Genomic DNA, 19,932 nt, shown 5'->3' on the forward strand with positions numbered 1-19,932 from the left:
CTTTATAGTTGGAGCATGTTCTGTAGATGGTGGTTGGAAGAGAATTAATACCAATCTTGCAGTATAACCCCTACTGGTGACTGAGGGCTGGCATGAATGCCAAAACATTCAACACAGTAGAAAACACACACACACAAATAAAAACAATACCTTGTCACTTATGGTACTTTTTCTATGGCGTTATCTTAAATGGAAGCCATTAAGGAAAAGACCTCTGTTTCTATTTGATTTGTTACACAATGTTCCTTCACCTTATTTGCTAACAGATCCATCAACCCCCCCAAAGCAGCACAACTTGAATGCGATTAAGCTTCAGGAGGGCAGATAGGCTTTTTCAGTGCTGCTCTCCACCAGTGTATCCCAGGCAGATATTGGTCTCCAGCATCAGAGTGGGTTGAGATGGTTCTGCATTAGGTATGTTTGTATGCAATAGGATATATAAGACGTGTAACCACATAGGTAGTTACAGTAAATATACAGTGAGTTTCTTCCTATGTGGTATACATGACAGATAAGTATGTCAACAAATGAAGTGGGCATGACATCTTAGGAGAGGATGTCTGTAAACTATTTTGCTTTGTCGAGAAATACAACAGAGCTTAAATAATATGGTACCCATAATTTGGCAAAAGTAAATACAACTACCTACTAGGAAAGAAAAATTAATGTGGTTTATAAAATACAAAAGGCCAGAATGCAAACTCCTAAACTCTGCTGGGTGGGGGAATAGATCCAGGTATTTTTGTTGGCCAGGGGGCTGGATCTGGGGGTGGGGAAGGGTGTGTTGCTCTTTATCATCTGTGTCTAGAGTCTATTTGCTTCCCCATCAGAGGAAGGAAGCACAAAGATCCATTACTTCCATAGCTGAAAAAAGCATTTGGCAAGAAGGAGGTCAAGGTACAGCACTGGAGAGTAAGGAACAATATAGAATAGTTCAGTTGGAAGGGACCTACAAAGTTTATCAAGTCCACCTGCCTGACCACCTCAGGGCTGACCAAAAGTTAAAGCATATTATTGAGGGCACTGCCCAATTGCCTCTTGAACGCTGAGGGGCTTGGGGCATCAACCACCCCTGCAGGAAGCCTCTCTCAGTGTCTGACCACCCTCAAGTTAAAGACATTTCTCCTAATGCCCTGTCTGACGGTCCCCTGGCAGCTCTGTGCCATTCCTGTGCGCCCTATGCTCGGTCCCAGGGAGCAGAGACTGGTGCCTCCCTCTGCGCCTCCCCTCCTCAGGGAGCATGGGACAGCCCAGTGTCCTCACAGGACATGCCTTCCAGCCCTGTCACCTGCTTTGGTGCCCTCATCTGGACCATTTCAAGAACTTTAACATCCTTTTTATATTGTAGAGCCCGAAGCTGCAGACAAGATTATTGCTATCAACAGCCTGTTCTATATGGAAAACGAACAAAAGCAACAACAAACAAACAAAAACAAAACAAAACCAAACAAACAAACACAACCAAACCAAACCAACCAAACAAAAAATCTTTTAGAGGAATAGGCAAATACACTTCATAGTTTGCTTGGTCTCTGCTATTCTCTTGTTCAGAGACTTTTGTTAGCATGACTTTTGTCCCTTGTACATGGCCAACATCAGTCCACAGCCTTTCTTCACATGCTGAGCCATTCCTCTCAACAAAGGTGTGATTCTGCTGTATACCACTAGGCACTGCAGACATCTGTTTCCAAGCCTGGTCTGTCATGTAACAAAACCTGATTAAGTATCCCACAACAACGTGAGAGAAAAAGATATGCTGTGTGTTTGGGACTGGTTGACAACCACTGTCCTTAGACCCGTCTCTTGGAACCAACAGCACTGAAGACACCGCATTCATAAACAGTTTGGAGGAGAAATGGGTAAAAAGTTAGTTTGCCATTAATAGCCGACTGGGAGAAACTCTTGAGAACTTGTCAGATGCAATATTATGGATTTTATAAACCCTGTCTTACCAAACTCACTTTATTAATTTGAAGAAGCACTGTAAGCTGAAGATACGTTATCTTTCAGTTCTTAGTATCACCAGTCAGAAAAGGAGCTTGTTAGCTCAAATTTGGACTGATCCCACCCTGTTGCAATGAATACAATGAAACTACATCTGACCTATTTCAAAACACTTTTACCAAAGCAGAATTATTTTCATGTTAATTAAAAAGGAAAACGTTCAAATTAGCAAGTAGCTTTGGTAGGTTCTCTTCATACTATATCAGCGATGTGGCTACACTTTTCGTTAACAGGCATCTCTCTAGGAGGAACTTCCCGATGAAGTCAAGGGAAAGCCTCCTGGTGACTTCAGCAGAGTGGTGTGACAATTGGCCTCCCCACTTAGATGTCATATAAGGATACCGGAGCCCATTACAGTGTTTTTTTTTTTTTTTTTTTTTTTTTTTTTTTTTTTTTTTTTTTTCCCATAATAGGAAATTGCGCCTATAAAGAAAGGAAATGGAATCACCAGACACGATCATCCATTTATTGTATGCCACACAGCAGCAAATTTTGTCTATGAATAAATCTATTACTGGGCGATTACTGAGGTTAAATTATGAAAGTCAGCTATAAGCACTCGAAGGCACCAACATAAAAAGAAAAGTAACCTGATCTGGGGAGGTCTGAGCAAGTCCCCCCAATGACTCCTTCAAATCCAAATATGTAGTTATCAGGGTTATGACTTGATATTCATGACCCCACAAGTGGTTGTTCTATCTATCTATTTATTTATTTTATTTCTTTCCTTTTTTTTTTTTTTTTTTTTTTTTTTTTTTTTTTTTTTTTTCTGAAAGAACTTAAGTGTTCTGGCAGCTGCCGAGAGTAGTGCTTACTTCTCCAAAATATCATAAGCATCTGATGGAAATCTTGCTTTTTTTCTGCAGGAATAATTTTTCAGTGTCTGGTCTTCCTGTTGCTAGAATATATGGTTCTGATCAGATCACCCCATAGATTTTGCTTATTTGTTAGGAAGGATGATCTCTAGGGAAATGCTTCATGTCTTCTCTTCCAAAATCAAACTGGGATAATGCACATTTTAGCAATGAAAGCAGAGTACTATAGGTGTCCATTAACTACATAGCTGTCTAAAGCCTCCAGCTCTGACATTTCCCAAATACATGACCTGTAATGATACCTCCTAGGTGTTTCTGAAGTGATACAGAGCCTATACTGGGAAAAGATGAGGTGGAGTGAGAAGATTCAATGAAAATAATGATACGCAAGGAATCTCTGCTTTTTTCAAACCTGTCATTCTTCAGGATTTGTAATAAGAAGGGAAAGTGAATTCTCACTTTCCATAAACATCTTCTCAACTCCAGAACAGAAGAAAAAGAGATACTTCTCTTACAAGAAACGCCTGAAAGCTTAATTTCAGCCTGGCAAAAGCAAATGCAATTCCGCTGATTTCAATGGAGTTACAGATGGCGCACTTAATGTACAACAGGGTTGATTTGGCCCTTCTCCCATACTGTAGCATTGCTTTGCCTAGAAACCTTTGCTTTCAAAGTAATTAACCATGTGTCAATAGCCTGTAACACTGAACTACAATTAAATAAATGAATAGGAGACAGATGTATATTTTAAAACTTATCTCAGTAGCGAACCTCCAATGGCAAGTATTGATCTTTTTTTCCTGTTTAATATCAGGTTCTAATGTCAGTATTATAGACAAGAAACTGAGGATCTGTAAAACAATATCCATTATTTTACACATATTTCTCCCTCCCACAGCTCCAAAAAAGCATTAGACTTGGATCACATATAAGCAGAGTGAAAATCTCAGAAAGAACCTGTTCTGCCTTATAGGCAATATCAGCATTAGAGCAGGTGGGCACGGGCTCCCTTAGTACAAGAAGAGAAAGACAGACAGACAGAAGAAAATTGCTTACTGTTTCGAGGCTTCTCCTCATCCATGCCTTCATCTTCATTTTCTGGGTCAATGTCTTCAGCTTGAGTTATCCAGTCTAAATATCCCTTCAAATCCTCCTCCAGCTGTTGCTTTTCCCGTAACTTCTGGAAATCACCACGAGCCTTAGCCTTCTCTCTTTCTTTGGAAAACTCCCTAGCAAGAGGGAGGGAGGAACGGGACGTGGGTGGAGGGAGAGGAAGAGATTGAAAAACAATGGGTTAGATTGATTTCCACTAGAAAGTCTCCATATCCTCTGTAGCACACCCAACTTTCTCTGTTCTGTCAGGACACGTGAAAGGAGTATCCTTGCACTTGTAAAACAGCTGGAGTGTCCACATTTTTACCAGTGCTTAGGAGAACATAATTACCTTTTTCATCCTTTCATTATCAACATTTGATTAATAATTAAAATAAAACTCTTATATGTTTATGTACAATACCACACACTTTCTAATGTTCTTTACCACTTGATATTCTCCAAAAGCTATCCATAAATACCTATATGGATAGTGGTTAATTCGAGACGATGAACTGTTTGACAATAATCTGACATCTGGAGAGTGAGATGGTGGCTCTAATTTTTAGTCAGGTCTCAATCTGTCTTTAAGATTATAGGTATAATCACAACTAAGTTGTACTAATTGTAAGTGTAAGCAATGATACTCACAATTCTGTACACAGATAATTACGGGCAATTTCACCCATAGTACTGAACTTGAACTTCATAGTACTTGAAAATGTAGACCTCAATATTTTATTGCAGGCTTTCAGTATTCAGGCCTGTTATCTGACATGGAACTTATTTTTCAAGTCTCCAGTTGGGCAGACAAACATGAGCAATAATAGATTCTGCCAGAAAGTGAAACAGGGTAGGTGTTTGATTGTGTGATGAAAAACCACTATTGGGAATATGGGCTTAAAAGAGAGGGCATAGGAACAAGAATTTAATGTTGCTTAGTTATGATCCAGGGTGTCTGCTTTGCCTTCTTTTTGCCTGTGATTCCATTTCTTCCTATCTGTTAGACATCTATCCTGCACTATTCTTTTTTCTAGAAATGCCAATCTACCTCCATTTAGTGACTCTCCTGAGGTTCTAAATCAGGTTTTAATGCTTGTATTTTTAAAAGTAAGTTTAATGATTGTGAAAAACACTGGACTAAGAGTACTTAAGCCTTATATCTGTTGAAGCAGATCACTACACAAGGTGCACACAGCAGATAACACGACCCACTATGTCTAGATATGAGAGGAAAAGTCATTCTCTCAAATACAACATCCATTAGCCTCACTGATGATTGTCAGCAATGAGTGAAATTAAAAACAAACAAACAAGAAGCTTAATATTAGTCTTTGTTTTGCTCCTCCAAAAACAAATGGGAAGCCTTCCACTAACTTTGGTGGGATAATATCAGGAGTATGAAAATCCTAATCGAAATATCAATGAGTGCCACATGAAGTGCTCTCAAGCAACTGAGACAGAGATGAGTTTCCAATAGTGAAGTACTTCTGTCTGGTCAAAACCTTCTGAAAGATATCCATTGACTTCAGTCTTTTGATCAGGCTTTTTATGTTATGAACTGTGCATGACACCAGCACAGCAGCAGAATGAAAGTAGGAAGATAACTTCATTTCAAGCCAAACTGTGTGACAAAGGATGTGTGTGTGATCCTCAACCCCTGTCACATTCCTGAGGTTTCAGGCTGTCCTATGGGACAGTGATAATGAAGGTGCAAATGATGAAGAGAATCACTGGTTTTCAGGCCTGGAGTTAGATCACAGTCAACCCTGGGACTAAACAGCCACAAGGCAGAGAAAGAGCTACTGCAAGGATGGCAAGAATGACCCTAACAACAACAACTGTACAAAAGATTTTTAAGAAAATCCAATCAATTCCAATCGTTTTTGTTTATAGCTTCAATAACATCTTTCCTCTGGGTCTTACATAGCACCTTATCCAAACTAATGAATGAACTCCAGGAAAATCACCAAATGAAGCTATGCACTATTAAGGCTGTTTGAAAAATCAAATCCTAATATTTCAATAGTTGGCTTGTAAATTGGTGTTTTAGAATCTTCAACAAATAGGTCCATTTTTAAAAGGGAAAAGGATCTCAACTTCAAGTGAGAACTATATATTTGCATTACTATAACTTGCAAGGGGCAGTTTTAGAAACCAAAGTGTGGAAAACGAAATGATCCAGCTTACAGAAAGTAGAATTGCTACTGTGTACTGAACTGGATCATTTATATTAGATGTATTTAAGCTGAATGCCTGCTTGGGTCTTGTCAGCCCAATGTAGTGTCCCTCTCAAATGTGACTCAGGCTGGACGAAGAGCTGACTAAACTGAAACGAGCTTTTAACAGCACATCATTCTGCTGACTGTCTGCATGGAAGTTAACTTGTTACCTGGCTTTTTCATGGCACAGCTGAAAATACTGTGATTCCCCAGTCTAAATGATATGCATTCACCTGTCTCTGTCCTTTGTACAAGGTATGGGTTTCCAAATCTTGGATGACTCTCCAAAGAAAACAACTTATTTAAATTATCATAATTTCTATGCTCTATGAGCATTAAACTATTGAGAACAGGTGGCTCAGGAAATTGCTAATACAATACCAACCACTTCCCCTGTGGAATACTAGCCTGTATGCAGGCAAATGTAGTTCACAATCAAGAATTACTATCCATGTCATTTACTGTCCCATGTGAAATGAGTTGGTGACCTCGGTCCAGTTCCTACTGCAGGCAGGTGTGCACATTACCTCTGCCACCATCACAGTTGAAAGTAAATGTTCATTGTTTGCAGTTTCAGCAGGGAGGCCAAGGACCAAATAAGTTTTCTGATAGAAGTGCCATCTTGTGTTTGGAGGTGGCCTTCTCAAAAAAAAAATAAAAAAAAATTGCAATATCTTATGAGGATAAGGTCAACAGAGGCTTGCAGAACTACCAAGCAATCTGTCTCTTTTCGGTGAACAAGATAACATCTGTTCACGAGTTGGTGAATCTCATTGTTTTTCCCCTAACTCAGTTTGCTTCACTTTCCTTCACTTTCCCAGGAAACTGTAAGACATTTGCCAAAGGAAATACCAATCCTGGTGGTGAAATATAGATAATTCATGTCTATATCTGATCTCAGTATGAATTCTCACATTCAGAGTAGTGTTGGAAAGTGAGGAAAATGGCAGAATTCTAGCAGTTCAAAGCTCTTGCTTAGTGCAGCACGAGGCTTCAAACCTCATCCACCCTGACAGGTACAGCAAAGAATGCAAAGGGTTGGAAGAGGGGACAGAATACTAAAGAAAAGCCCTGAAATATCAGGAAAACTACTTCAGCTGTCCTCAGGAGGAGCTACAAACACAGACAGCCTCCTATTCACTCTGATCTCTTCCTTGGCAGTAACAGCATCAGAAGCAGCCAACTGGGTTTCCAGGATCATCTCATATAAGAAGAAATGGCTGTTCTCTGGCCCTCCATTTGCCCTATGAAATTGCTTGTTTGGCCTATATCCTGGAATTTGGATCACTGATTGGCAAAATGTAAAATAAATCTGAATCTATATGCTTCATCATACAGGTCTGAAAGTTAAACACACATTGCCATTTTTCCCCCTCACTAATTAACTGAAACAGGTAGCAGATGTGAACATCACTGGTCTCAGAAGACCTCTAACAGTGGCTTCACTACTTAACAGCAGTGACGTGGACTTCTTTTACCTAGACTTGAGAAGGTCCACTGTGTGATCTGCTGACTAGGTTTTTCCTTTGGAATACATTGACTTTATAGTGTGCTTAGTCAAAATAGGAAAAGGATTATAGCTCTACACACTAATGCTCTGTCATACTATTTAGCTTAGCACGTGACTAGAAAATTCACCAGAAGAACCATGAATGGTTGAAATACCTGAGGAAAGACAAATTACAGATGAGATCTTCAGGCAAAGCAGAACTTGGCATTTGATTTTGCAGGTGCAATCAAAGTGTCTTTGTGAGTACAATTAATTACACTTACGTATTCAGAAGTGATTAAAAAACCTAAGCTAATCTGTCATTGACGAAGTCTGCCTACACAACTTGCTTGTTGACGTTCCTGAAATAAATGGGGAGAAATCAGAGATGCCCAGAATGGATCTACAAAGATGCCCAGGCATATTGCTTTGTGTACTACATAGAACAGACAGGTGGATCATCTACACAAAACAGACTAATAGCAAGTTTATTAAAAAAAAAAAAAAAAAAGCTGAATCTGCAAAGTGAAGACGCTTTGCAACTCAGCAGAATTTAGAATTGCTTTAGAAAGTTAATTGTTTAAGAACTGCTTATTTAGCCCAAAGAAAATTTAGAACATTTCTGCCATCATTTCTATTTTTTTTTTTTCATGGATGCAAATTCTTAAGTTTCTTTTTACTTTTCTCCAGTAGGGAGAAAAACTGCAGAAACTGTGCAGCTGTCATAATAGTGTGAACACAGCCAGAAATAGTGACTCACAGATTAAGCAAGGTGAACTTCATCTTTGATTTCAGTTCACCCTACAGTTTCCGTCTCTCACCACTAGCTGTGGTGCTCTGGCTGCAGTATCTCAGGAGATGGAGTATATAGGCCCCAAAACACTTTCTTAGGTTAAAAAACAAAAGAGAGAGGAAATGCATATTTCCACTATGTACAGACACAAATCCAAGTGTCGGTAAATTGAATCAGCAATGCTTCAACAATATGCACTCCTCAAGGCTGGGCTCACAGGCCCAGCCTGTGATTTAATATCTGATTTTATCAAATCAGATATTAAAGAATCTTCAACCACCGTCTTACATGCTCCTTGACTGCATTTCTGATACAACAGACTGCTTACCCGCTGTGAGCTGGTCATCCTCCTCCTCTACTGCTGACATCCTTACCTGCTGATCTGAGCATCCGCATGGAGAAATGAGGAGCTTACATTTTAAAATTGTACCCAGAGTATCACTCTCCAGAAAGCCAAACACAGACTATTGCCTGACACTTCATTTCTGGGGATTTTCTCCTTCTCCATTTACTGCTTGGAAACTCCTCTCTTTGCAGCAGCTTTCTTAGCTGCATGTCTCCTTCAATCAAGTAACAAAGACAATAGCAACACCTTCTGTAGATCTGCTATTATCTTTCTCTTTTCAGGATGATCAATGGAGGATCTTCTTCTCTAGTCCTACTACTGTCTTTCCTATGTTGTTGGCACAAACACTGAGGACACAATTTTTGTGAAGCATCAAGGCTTCCCTCCTGCTCAGAGATGATATTCCTCCTCTTATGATCAAAAGACAGTAGATTTAAGAGTTGCCCACTCAGGCAACAAGTACAGACTTTGACCAAATTCATTTAGAGCTCATTGAGAGAGGCACGATGTTGGAAACAAAGAAAAAGAGGATGCATAAAAGCCCTCACACCATATTTATCCATCTACATGGAATGGCTATAGGAACGCAGTCATGCCCAAATACGGAATTAGAAGCCTAATTCTAGGAGATCTGTAAAAAAAATAATTGTGTGAGGAATGTTGGCTGGCTTTATTCCTCTAATTATCTGGTTCCCTAGGGGCAGTAAGTTTTTAACTACAGGGGACAATATCAATTGTTTTTAATCAAATCCACAAAAATAATGCTTCGCAGTGAGGGTTATACAGCAGAACTGAAATACAGCTAGATGTCTAGATGACTTAGGGATGCTTAAACACTAGAAGAAATTATCCTGCTTCTCTGTTCATCCTTAGGAAAGGTCAGAGAGAAATGATCTTTCCTCCCTGCATAATTTTAGGCTTGTAATCCGCACAACAGAGAAGATGTGCTTATTGAAGAAGAAACATGTCCAAGACACTCTTCAGGGAAAACAGTCTCCCATTAGGCTGTGCTTTAGAGATATTAAGCAATGTGAAAATTTCTCATGTGAGAAGACATAATTTGGCAGGAATCTCATCCCACAACTGTGAAAGGATTTGTCTCGTGCTCTCATTCCTCCTTCAGTCCCAATGACTCTTCTAGAGATTTTACTGTAATCCCCTTCTGTGGTGAATGGTATGCTTCACCCACAGGCAGTGGAACATATTATTGTCCTCCTCCCACGGAGAATAGGTAGAGGTTTTAGGTAGAGGAAAGTTACAGGCATAGTTGTCTTTTTTTTTTTTTCTTTTTTTTTCTTTTTTTCCCTTTGATTTAATCAAAAGAATCTTTCAATGCCATTAGGAATGCCATGTTTTGCTATTTGCACAGAAATAGCCCAGGTCTTCTATAAAGATTCCTGAGATCAACCCACCATTGCCCGTTGTTTTGGTAACAACAGAGTAGGAATAGAAATACAAATTGTAAAAAATAAACAATAATAAAACATTTTCCTGGTACTGCTTACCCGCTAAGTACACCGAGAACCAAGTTAAGTACAAAAAATGACCCTATGATGATTAGTGTAACAAAATAGATCCAGGGCCAGTCCCTTCCTATGGCATCATTGACCTGGAAGAGTGGAATGATAATTAGTGAGACAAGCTCAGTTTCTGAGCATTGCAAGGCTCCAGCCAAAGAGATCCCAAGTCACCAGCAATAAAATTTTCAATAATCATTTTTCTGGAAGTTTATGGAAGGTTGACATTAGCAATTTTGGATGCACAGACATTAAATTTCTTTGTCAGCACACCTCTTCTGTTACCTGCATTGTTATTTGCCAAGTTTGAATATTTGGTCAAGATTTTGTGAAAGCTTCCTTGATTCGGGTTTTTAATTCCTCCAAAAGAATCCTGGTGACAGGGAAGAACCCTTATTATGGAGTCTTGCCCTGTAGCATTGGAAAAAGGACACCAAAACTGTCAGCTTACCCGCTCAACACACCAAGAACCAGATTTAGAACGAAAAAGGATCCAAAGATGACCAGACTGACAAAATACACCCATGGTAACTCATAGCCCATAGCGTCCTGCATCTGGAAAGACGAAGGAAAGTTAGAAGACAGAGAGGGAAAGCAGAAATGATTAGGCAAAGGAACAGATGGAAAGGTTTGTAAACAGAGCCTGTGGTTGGTTTGCACATAATCATAGCAAGTGTTTCTGTATGTTCTTTCTGGTGTGACCTCTGCTTTGATTGCTTTTTTCCTCTAGCTGTTTCTTTACAGGCAGTGATTAATACAGACTGAGAATACAACTATGTGCTGTACTGGCACTTCTTTGAATGCTCAAAGTTGCAGACTATCACTTCCTGGAGTTTACCCACAGCACCACAAGGGTCCATCCACTGACTTCTAAAGTTCTGTTCTAATCTCTGTGCATATGCTTTCTGCTTGTGAAAAAGTTGCTAGGTTTTGCTAAGAAACTTTTGCTAAGCAACTTTTTGCTAAGCATTGCCTCAGTGTGTTGTCAGATTATATTTATTTCCCATTTGCAGCACAGGTACACACACTTCAGAGAAAAGTGTGTGGTAACTGGGGATATATACTTATCTTGCCCTGGCAATACTCTGGTAATCTTCAGTTTTCCAGAGTCAGGGCAGTACCTGTATGCTTTTGAGAGAAGTCCTTTCAGGAATTAAAGTTTGGACTAGACAATCTATAGGTTGGACTAGATGATCTTAGAGGCCTTTTCCAACCTGAATGATTGTATGACCATGTCCTGATCTAGTCAAGTTTTTGCTAAAGCTTTCTCACAAACTTCCTTTCTCTCCTTGAAGGATGAATCTCTCTTTCAAAATGTGACTCCTACACAAGTGAATACTCAAAGAATTTGAGACTATAAACTGAATGGCATGAACATAGACCTGTCCTTAACGCTACTACAAACATCTGCAAATGAAGCCGGCAGACTATTATTTTAGCACTAGAACCCGTATTATGTGTTCAGCAACACGAGCACATATTTTACATATTCTAAAAGCATGTAGCATATAAACACCATTTTATCTTGAAGTGTCCTCTGAAGTTCAAAATTTTGGAAAGTTGCTGGATACCTCAATATCTCATTTTCATGATGGTATCAAAATACCAAAACCCCTTCTTCATTACTTTTCATAAACACTTATCTCCTGAGCCAGACACAACATCATTAAAGAAACAGATGGTGGTTAACATATTCAGGAGCACTAAAATGATTTATGGACTTAAATTGCAGACTTGAAAGTACCTAAAAGGCATAAAGCAACTTAGGTTCCTTTGTTTTCCACACTTGTAAAATTTTATCGTATGTTGTTCTCTCCTTCTAGGAAAATGCTCTCTCCTTTGCAACCTAAGCATTTGTTGTGATCACAGAAGAAATATTCTTCCATACATGGGCACTGAGACACACTTTAGGGGAGGCGATCTGACTCAAGATTCATAACAACTCAGGAAAGGAATTTCAGACGTTCAGCAAGACAAGGCAGGAGAGTAACACTAATATAATCAGTTCTTTGTGGATGGAAGTACATCATCCATTTTACTTTCAAAGTACAGTCACTAAGGTCCGTGTCTGGCAACAGTCCACAGTCAATGGGCCAATACAGAATTCTATCTCTGGGCTCTTTCGGCTGCAACTTAACTGAAAGGGACTCATTAAAAAGGAAGTTCAAAATCTAACTCTGTGAAAACAGTTCATCAGCTGCTTCCTCACAGGACTGATTGATTTTGTAGTCAGAGCAGAGTACCTGAAACACCTCTCTTCAGAAATCCAGGAGTTTCTCCAACACTCCCTAAGTATATTACCCAGTTTCCCTTTGAATACTGTTGTAGAATTGCTCAGTTATTATGGGAATATCACTAATTACTCTTTATGTTTGCAAGACACATTGCATCCTACATGACATGACCATCCCACAGACACCTCTGCAGTGAAACACAGCAATGCATTAAAGAAAACAAAACACTATGATACAAGATGGAAGCAAATATTCACCCACAATCACAGCAGATAAATCAGGCAGGCAAAGCATAACTACCTAAGCTGGAATTAGGTCAAGAAATTGGACCTAACATCCTCATTCTTCTACAAAAAATGCAACTATCTATAAAAAAAATCCACACAAACAATGATTTAGAATGACTGAGAAACTGCCATAAGAATTTATGCAGGCACAATGATGACTTGACTTCCTTTTAATTATGATGGATGGTGATAAAAAAGTCTCAGCTATGTGGCACTTATCTATTGGCAGTATTTTTCTTCATCTGGGAAAGTCAGCTGGAAAAGTAGAACTTTTATAAGATGTGGTATGAGTGAATCTTAAATAACAAATGCCAAAATTTCTGGTAGAGAACTTCGTACTATTCTGGCATTCAGAAATTTCCAGATGACAAGAAGCTTCCTCTGTGGTCTGGTAAGGTATATAACTAGAATACAGTGTACTCTGGCTAGTCCCAGTGCCTGCACAGTTGCATAATGATTATATCAGCTAGCATCAGCACAACTTGGTCCTGAAAAATAGACCTGCTTCCTGGTATAGCAGAGCATTTGGGAATTCTCAGACTGAACATTTGTGAGGTCCATTTTTCACCTCCTTTTTACTGCTCAGCCATATATGTAATGGGTAAGCTGAGAAGCAGACTGTGGTATCTTCTCAAGAGCAGAGAAACCATCAGTACTTGGCAGATAGCTGTGTATTTACTCTCTCTCTTTCTTGCTGGACTCCATATGTGGGATACTGTCACATCTTGTTTTCTTTAGCAGAAGGTGAAATCATTCCAAATATTGTGAAATTGACCCACAGGTGCTAGGAATGTATGTTATACGTTGATGTAACATTAGGTATTTGGTAAACTATGTAAAAACACAAACAAAATGCTTTGGTATGGAGACAGCACACTGTGAGTTTACTATTTGATCCTGAAAAATATTTTCAAAAGAAATGCAGAGGTGTAGGCTGCTTGGCAGAGGTTTGGGGAAAAAAGAAGTAACACTTACTCAAAACAGTAACAGTAACATATCAACATTTAAGAAACGTTAAATTCTTGGCTAAGATTTTATCCTTCCAAATATCTGGAAATGCTTCCTCTAAAATGGAAGTATCCTAGAAGTCCAGAATAGAGTACCCACAACTGAACAATGCTCCCATACAGTTATCATTAAAAACCTTGCATCTGTCTTTCATTGAAAATGCTTCCTGGAAATGTCATTATTCTGCAAATAACGAGCTATTAATCACATGTGCATGCATACACGTGTCCTGTTGACTGCAGCTGGAGGCTTTCACTGCAAACATAACTTAGGTGGTACAGATGATTTTTCCTAATTGTGCTACTGAAATAGAGAAGCTGCACAGGGTCATGACAATCAGAAGGAGATTTATCATTTACACATTACTGAGTGTAGAAAATTAGGTCTATAGAATATTTTTTTTAGCGTTGCCTACAGTGAACACAAATGGGATCTCTTATAAATTACGTCACTAGGGTAGACAGTACAACTGCCGATAGCCAGTTTAGCTCCCTGGTTGCTGAGTGCACTTTTTCTCTGTTTATTTCTCCCTGGGGTGTTTATTATTAACCATATGAATCTCAACAGAAAAGGAAGATCATTTACAGATCTGAACAAAGACTATCAGCCAGTGTAGATTTGAATGACAATATTCCAGTTACAGCAGTCAAGGTGATTCAACTTGGTGTCAATTTAAGTATGTGTGGGATGATTGCTAGGTCAGCTGGAAGCATAGCATTGGTATAGATCTGCAGATGGTCATTTATAGAAATAATTCTGCTTTCTGAGTCAAACTGCCTGACCTTTTATAGCTCGCTTCTCCACGCTTACATCTCACTACTGTCAACAGTGAGAAAGTTGGTACAATTCTGAATGCTGCTGATGTGTCACCTCTTAGGGGCACCTCAGAGATTAGGGTCTTAGATTCCTTCTCTTGATTAGCTACATACCTTCTCTAGCACTGTGGGACATCTTTTTGGCTCACTATGCTTTAGTCTTCCAATCTACAAAGCGAAATACTGCCTTGCCTCACTGGGTACTGTACAACAAAATGTCACCATCTCATCTCAGTATTCAGGTACAGACTCAAGATCACTGAAGCTGAATTAGGCCGAACCTCTGTCCCCTCAAGGAAGAAGTTTGCTCAAGAGATTCCTTAGTGAACAAACGGCCTCTGGAGAATCCAGCTTAGCCTCTCATATAGCAACGCTCTAACTATGCTCTGGGCTCACGTGGATGGGTTTGGGACTAGGACCAAATTACTGCACTTTGTAAATGCCTGTTCATACTGTAGTTTACCTATTAACTTGGGCAGAAAGGAACAGGACGGGATTTTTCTCTGAAGGGTTTCTAAGTTTCCCTCAAACATCAACATTGTTTTGGATTGTTTCTCAGTTTTGCGGTGACAGAAGGGACCATTACAGTCAGTAACACTCTGCACCACTTCTCACCCTTAATGAATGGAGTTACTGCCTGGTCATCCTAGACACCTACAATAAGAGGACAGAGATTTTCATTCCCTGACATACAAGACTGTGTCCTGTTTCCTGAACAAGTTACATAATCAGAATTAAAGAGATCTTTAGAACATTGTATTTTGAGCAGGGCTATGTAATTAGAGTCCTGCTTGTTATGCTTGGAAATACTGTGATTAAAGAAACACACCTGGCATTCTCTTCAAGCATTTCTGGATCTGTGTCATTCTTTCGCCCTGAGGCCAGTCAATAAATACTCATAAGAAGCAATGATTGCTCGTGTAGCAGGAACTATAGTAGCTTTAAGTACCGTGAACCAAGTTGGGATGGACATACACAATCTATTCTTTTGTCAGAGCTTGAGAAGTAGCCTGTCATATGTTGGATACCCACTACACACTTAACTGCCACATGACGTGGTCTTTGTTTTGGTGTGTTTTGCTAAACTATCTTTCTGGGAAAACCCATGTCTCCGATTTCATTGGTTGCAACACATATCCTTTGTTATAAACAAACTTGGAGTCAATTTTTCCTCTCTGGACAAAGCAAATAATTTCACTACAAACAATTTCACCAAACACAAACAACTTCACTATACACAAACCAAAGGAATTGGATCCTGATACTTTTATTTATTTATTTATTTTTCTTGCAAGTCAAAGAAACTGCTCAACATCAAGATGGAGAGAAGGCATTTCATCATATCTAAAGAAGACTGATGAACATTGTGCATTGTGGGAGACCTCTTCTTTTCCAAGCATCCTTAATTGCTATGACCTTAGCATTGCAACCTTCAGTTGAAGGCTTTTTTTCTCAATTACACAGATAATCACCTAGCAATAGCACCAGGATTTTTAATTCTGTTGTTTGTTAATCACAATTGCAACCAGCAGTTTCAGTACGGGCCAAGGAATTAAAAGTCGATTTGTCTCTATAAATACACTTTTATGCCTATATCTTGTGATTCTTCAGAACTATGTGAAGACATATTATTGGAGCTACACGAGACATGGGTGCTCTGGTTGTTTAGAGATTTTTTTTTTTTTCCTCAGGGACAATAGCCTGGCACATTTTTCAAATTTCTCATTCATTACACTAGCATCATAGTTCAAAGATAATGTGAGAGGCATATTTTCTATTAATATAATGGTTCAACATCACCAAGCACACAGTGGACATCTTTCATCCAGATAATAGAAGGGGAAGACACAATTCACTAAATTCTGCTGACTTGGCAATTCACATACCCACACCCTGACACTTTGTGCCAAATGTCTTTCATAAACAACTGACAAGCTCAAGTTACAGCAGAAGTTTAATCCATCATAGAAGGGCAGCTGTCACTGGAAAGCAGCAAGACATTCATACTAAATGGACAGTTGAAGAAAAAATCAGAAGTCTGTCTTGTTCAGTGCACAATACTGGAGAGCAACAGCTTAGCAAGTTAGCTGGGACACCAGGGTTAGCCTTGTATTTCTTGAATAAATTGCTAATTGATTTTTAATGACCATAGAATGTTATGATAGCCTTTTTTTTAATATATAAGTCAAGTGCTTCAAGTATTATATAATGAAGTGTATAACCTTTCACAAAGTGGCATTAATCAAGAAGAGTAGAGTATTCAATAAAATGAAAGGGCAGTAAATTTGGAAATTTTGAGAAGAAATGCTATTTTTTGTAGGCTAAATCCAATCTGTGGAATTCACTGCCCCAGGAAATTATCTAGCCATACACAATGGTTATGGCCAATAGCAAGATCTCTAGTTGAAACTAAATCTTGCTTGTAAACACACAGGGAAATAAAATTGGAGAATATGTGTAGAAGGAGACAGCAGAAAGAAGAGGAGGCACAAGCAACACTTAACTGTCTCTGAACATAGCTTCCTGCTTGAAGCCTTCATTTTTAAAACCCTCTGTTTTGGGAAAAGTACTTAAGCACTTTCAGAACTTTAAGGATTTGTAGAAGTTTTTTCCTTAGCTTTGATTATAGATCAAATGGTACCCTATTTACAGGTGATACATAAATGACCATGTATATACATATTAACATGAGACCTAGATATTTCTCACTGTTCAATTACAAAATGGAAAGCTTTGTATTATTTTTTTTTCCTTTTCACCCCCTCTTTCCTTCTCTTTCCATGAATATTTAGGTAAATGTAATTTATTCTCATATGCTTATGGAACTACGACTTTAAACTCTGCTCAAACAGCATTAGAAACTTTTTTTATTGGATAATGCATTGACTTGCATTGTGAGGGAAAAATGTTTCCCCCAAACTTATTTAGTCATAATTCAAGCACAAAAACAATTAAAATAAACCAAGGATGAAACCTCACCCTTTACAGCTACAGCTGTGTTGAGCATATTCAAGAAGAATCTACATTATATGCAGTCAGTAAACCCTAGGTTCTTCTGTTATTTCTTCTTCTTTCATTATACTTCATACTGCTTCACAATTGTTAAAGGTTTATTTTTTTTTTTAAACTTTTTAAACTTTTTTTTTTTTTTAAACTTGACATTGACTGACTAAAATGCTTTGCATTCATCCAGTCAGTGAACTAAAATGGTCTGATAAAATTGATGCAATCCTTCAGAAGTAATTAAGGCAGGATGATTTGCTAGAAAATGTCCAGATAAATCAATACAGTGAAGAAGCAAAACTGAAAGATACTTTTTGACACCTTTCCTCATTCTAGAGATATCACATCTGCAGAAATATTTGTGGAAGAAAACACTCATCCCAAATGAACAAAAGGGAGCTAGTAGCTCCTAAAAACATCCAACTAACAACTGTAAATGGTGATAGCGTGATTTTTGAGGCTGCTCAGCAAACAAAAAAGAAACAATTTGTTCAATAAATCCTTCTTTTCTGGTTAACTTTTCAACTGCAAAGCTGATTCAGGCTTAGGAAAACCTTGGCTCTGACGTCCTTGTTCTCTTTACTTTAAGAGCTCTTGCTAGTAGACAGAGCACTCTGAGGACTTGTGATGTGAAAGGTCTGATTCCTTCCTTTCTCTCAACATCTCCTTAGAAATCTAAGGCATCTAACAACTGGTCTTCAGTGATCATGCTCTTCTGAGCATGTTATTCTAGTTAATTGGTCTTTGACTATTCAGACTGTGATGCAAACAAACCAACCTCTGCATTTTCAGGAATTTAGCATTGCTGGTTAGATCTGGTAACAAGTCCTGCATTCTGTATTCTTCTTTGACCTCCGAACAGTTATAGAATCACAGAACAGCTTGGGTTGGAAGGGAGCTTGAAGATCACATAGTTCCAACCCCCCTGCCATGGGCAGGGATGCCACCCACTAGGTCAGGTTGCCAGGTCCTGTGTATGTTATACTGCTTCTTCCATGTAATGTGCTAAATATATTAATTATGCATTTTGCAATTTATTATAAACTACACTAATCTGAAATTACTTTTAACAAGGAAATTACTCATTGTTATTCACAATTCCTAACTTTTTCACAAAACTATTAACGCTAAAAAGAGGCCCCAAGAAGATTTGAATGAGGAATTAAAAAGAGACACAGTATGAAAATTGGCTTTCTATATATGTCAAGTTCCATAAGCACTTCTAACTTGTGGGACAAACTGTGGGATTGATTATATAGCACTGAAATCCTACAGATTCCGAATCTGCTATTGTGCTTGGAACCTGAATGTTTTAAGGCTCATACACACCTTGTCAATAATGACATGAAAAAAGCACATTCTTGCTTTAGAAATCCCTGCTTGGTCTCTACATACTCCTCAAGTAAGTCTATATACAGTTTGTGTCTGTCTGACTTCACCATTCACAGAAGGAGCAAGAAAAGACGCATATTTGTTACCCACCATATGTCTTTAAAGATGGATTTAGATTTACTGCATTATTATCCTAAGGATGAAAATTCCACCTTGCAGATCCTTCAGTATTTGAAATCTAATTAGTTGTCTTCGCTTGGTTGGTTTTTAATCCAGTACTCATGTATGTGCATAATTTACAGCGTATGAGTAATTCCATTAAAGCCAATGGTCAATATTATTGTTACCAGCAGAATTGAACTGATATGCGTAAGTGCTCTGCTTGAACGGGATGAGGCACAGGACTGGGAGAAATATATGATAAAGAGCTCATTTTCTGAAATTCCCAGGGGAAAAAAGCTCCATAAAATTAGAAGTTTTGTGTACACAGTGACTAAGAAATTACAAAATCATTGGTTCAAGCAAAAGATTTAAGCATTTCAGTCTAGACATTCTAGTGCATCATGAGAAGTATTATCATTTATCTTGTCAACTTGAAATACTTTAAGCCTTCCTGAGTCTTAAAGACAGGTGATAAGGAGTGGGAATTGAAGGTCTCAGAGCTGACTCAAGGTAAAGGAGAAAGAAGGGGGTGAAAAAATTACAACCTCCCCAAATAAGCAAAAATATATATTAAAAAGGAATAATAAAAAAAAAGGAACTAGACTTACTTTTACGGGTTTGGAAACAATAGAATAAAATTTCTTACGAATGGCATAAAATATAAGCAAAGAACTCCAGATGCGTTTGCTCTTATTCTGGGGAGAATTTCTTTCTAAGCATTGACATTCTAATGGTCTTAAAAGGACTGTAAGCCACAGGTGCTCCTTACAACCATTCTGAAATACTCTGTATTTTGTAGCTGACACTATCAGA

The 19,932-nt window shown here is 38.5% G+C and overlaps 1 protein-coding gene across 1 annotated transcript in view; it reads right to left on the minus strand.

The window, feature by feature from the left end:
- Positions 1-19,932, minus strand: part of CACNA1C (calcium voltage-gated channel subunit alpha1 C) — a gene marked incomplete at both ends in the record, with an annotated part of 472,734 nt that overhangs the window by 135,189 nt on the left and 317,613 nt on the right. Inside the window, 2 exons of the mRNA XM_084282170.1 lie at positions 3,876-4,048; positions 10,267-10,370. Coding sequence (XP_084138296.1) covers positions 3,876-4,048; positions 10,267-10,370 — 277 coding nt within the window. The remainder of the gene's footprint in view (positions 1-3,875; positions 4,049-10,266; positions 10,371-19,932) is intronic.

Source organism: Netta rufina, assembly GCF_964035555.1.
Source record: "Netta rufina genome assembly, chromosome: 1".
NCBI lineage: Eukaryota > Metazoa > Chordata > Aves > Anseriformes > Anatidae > Netta > Netta rufina.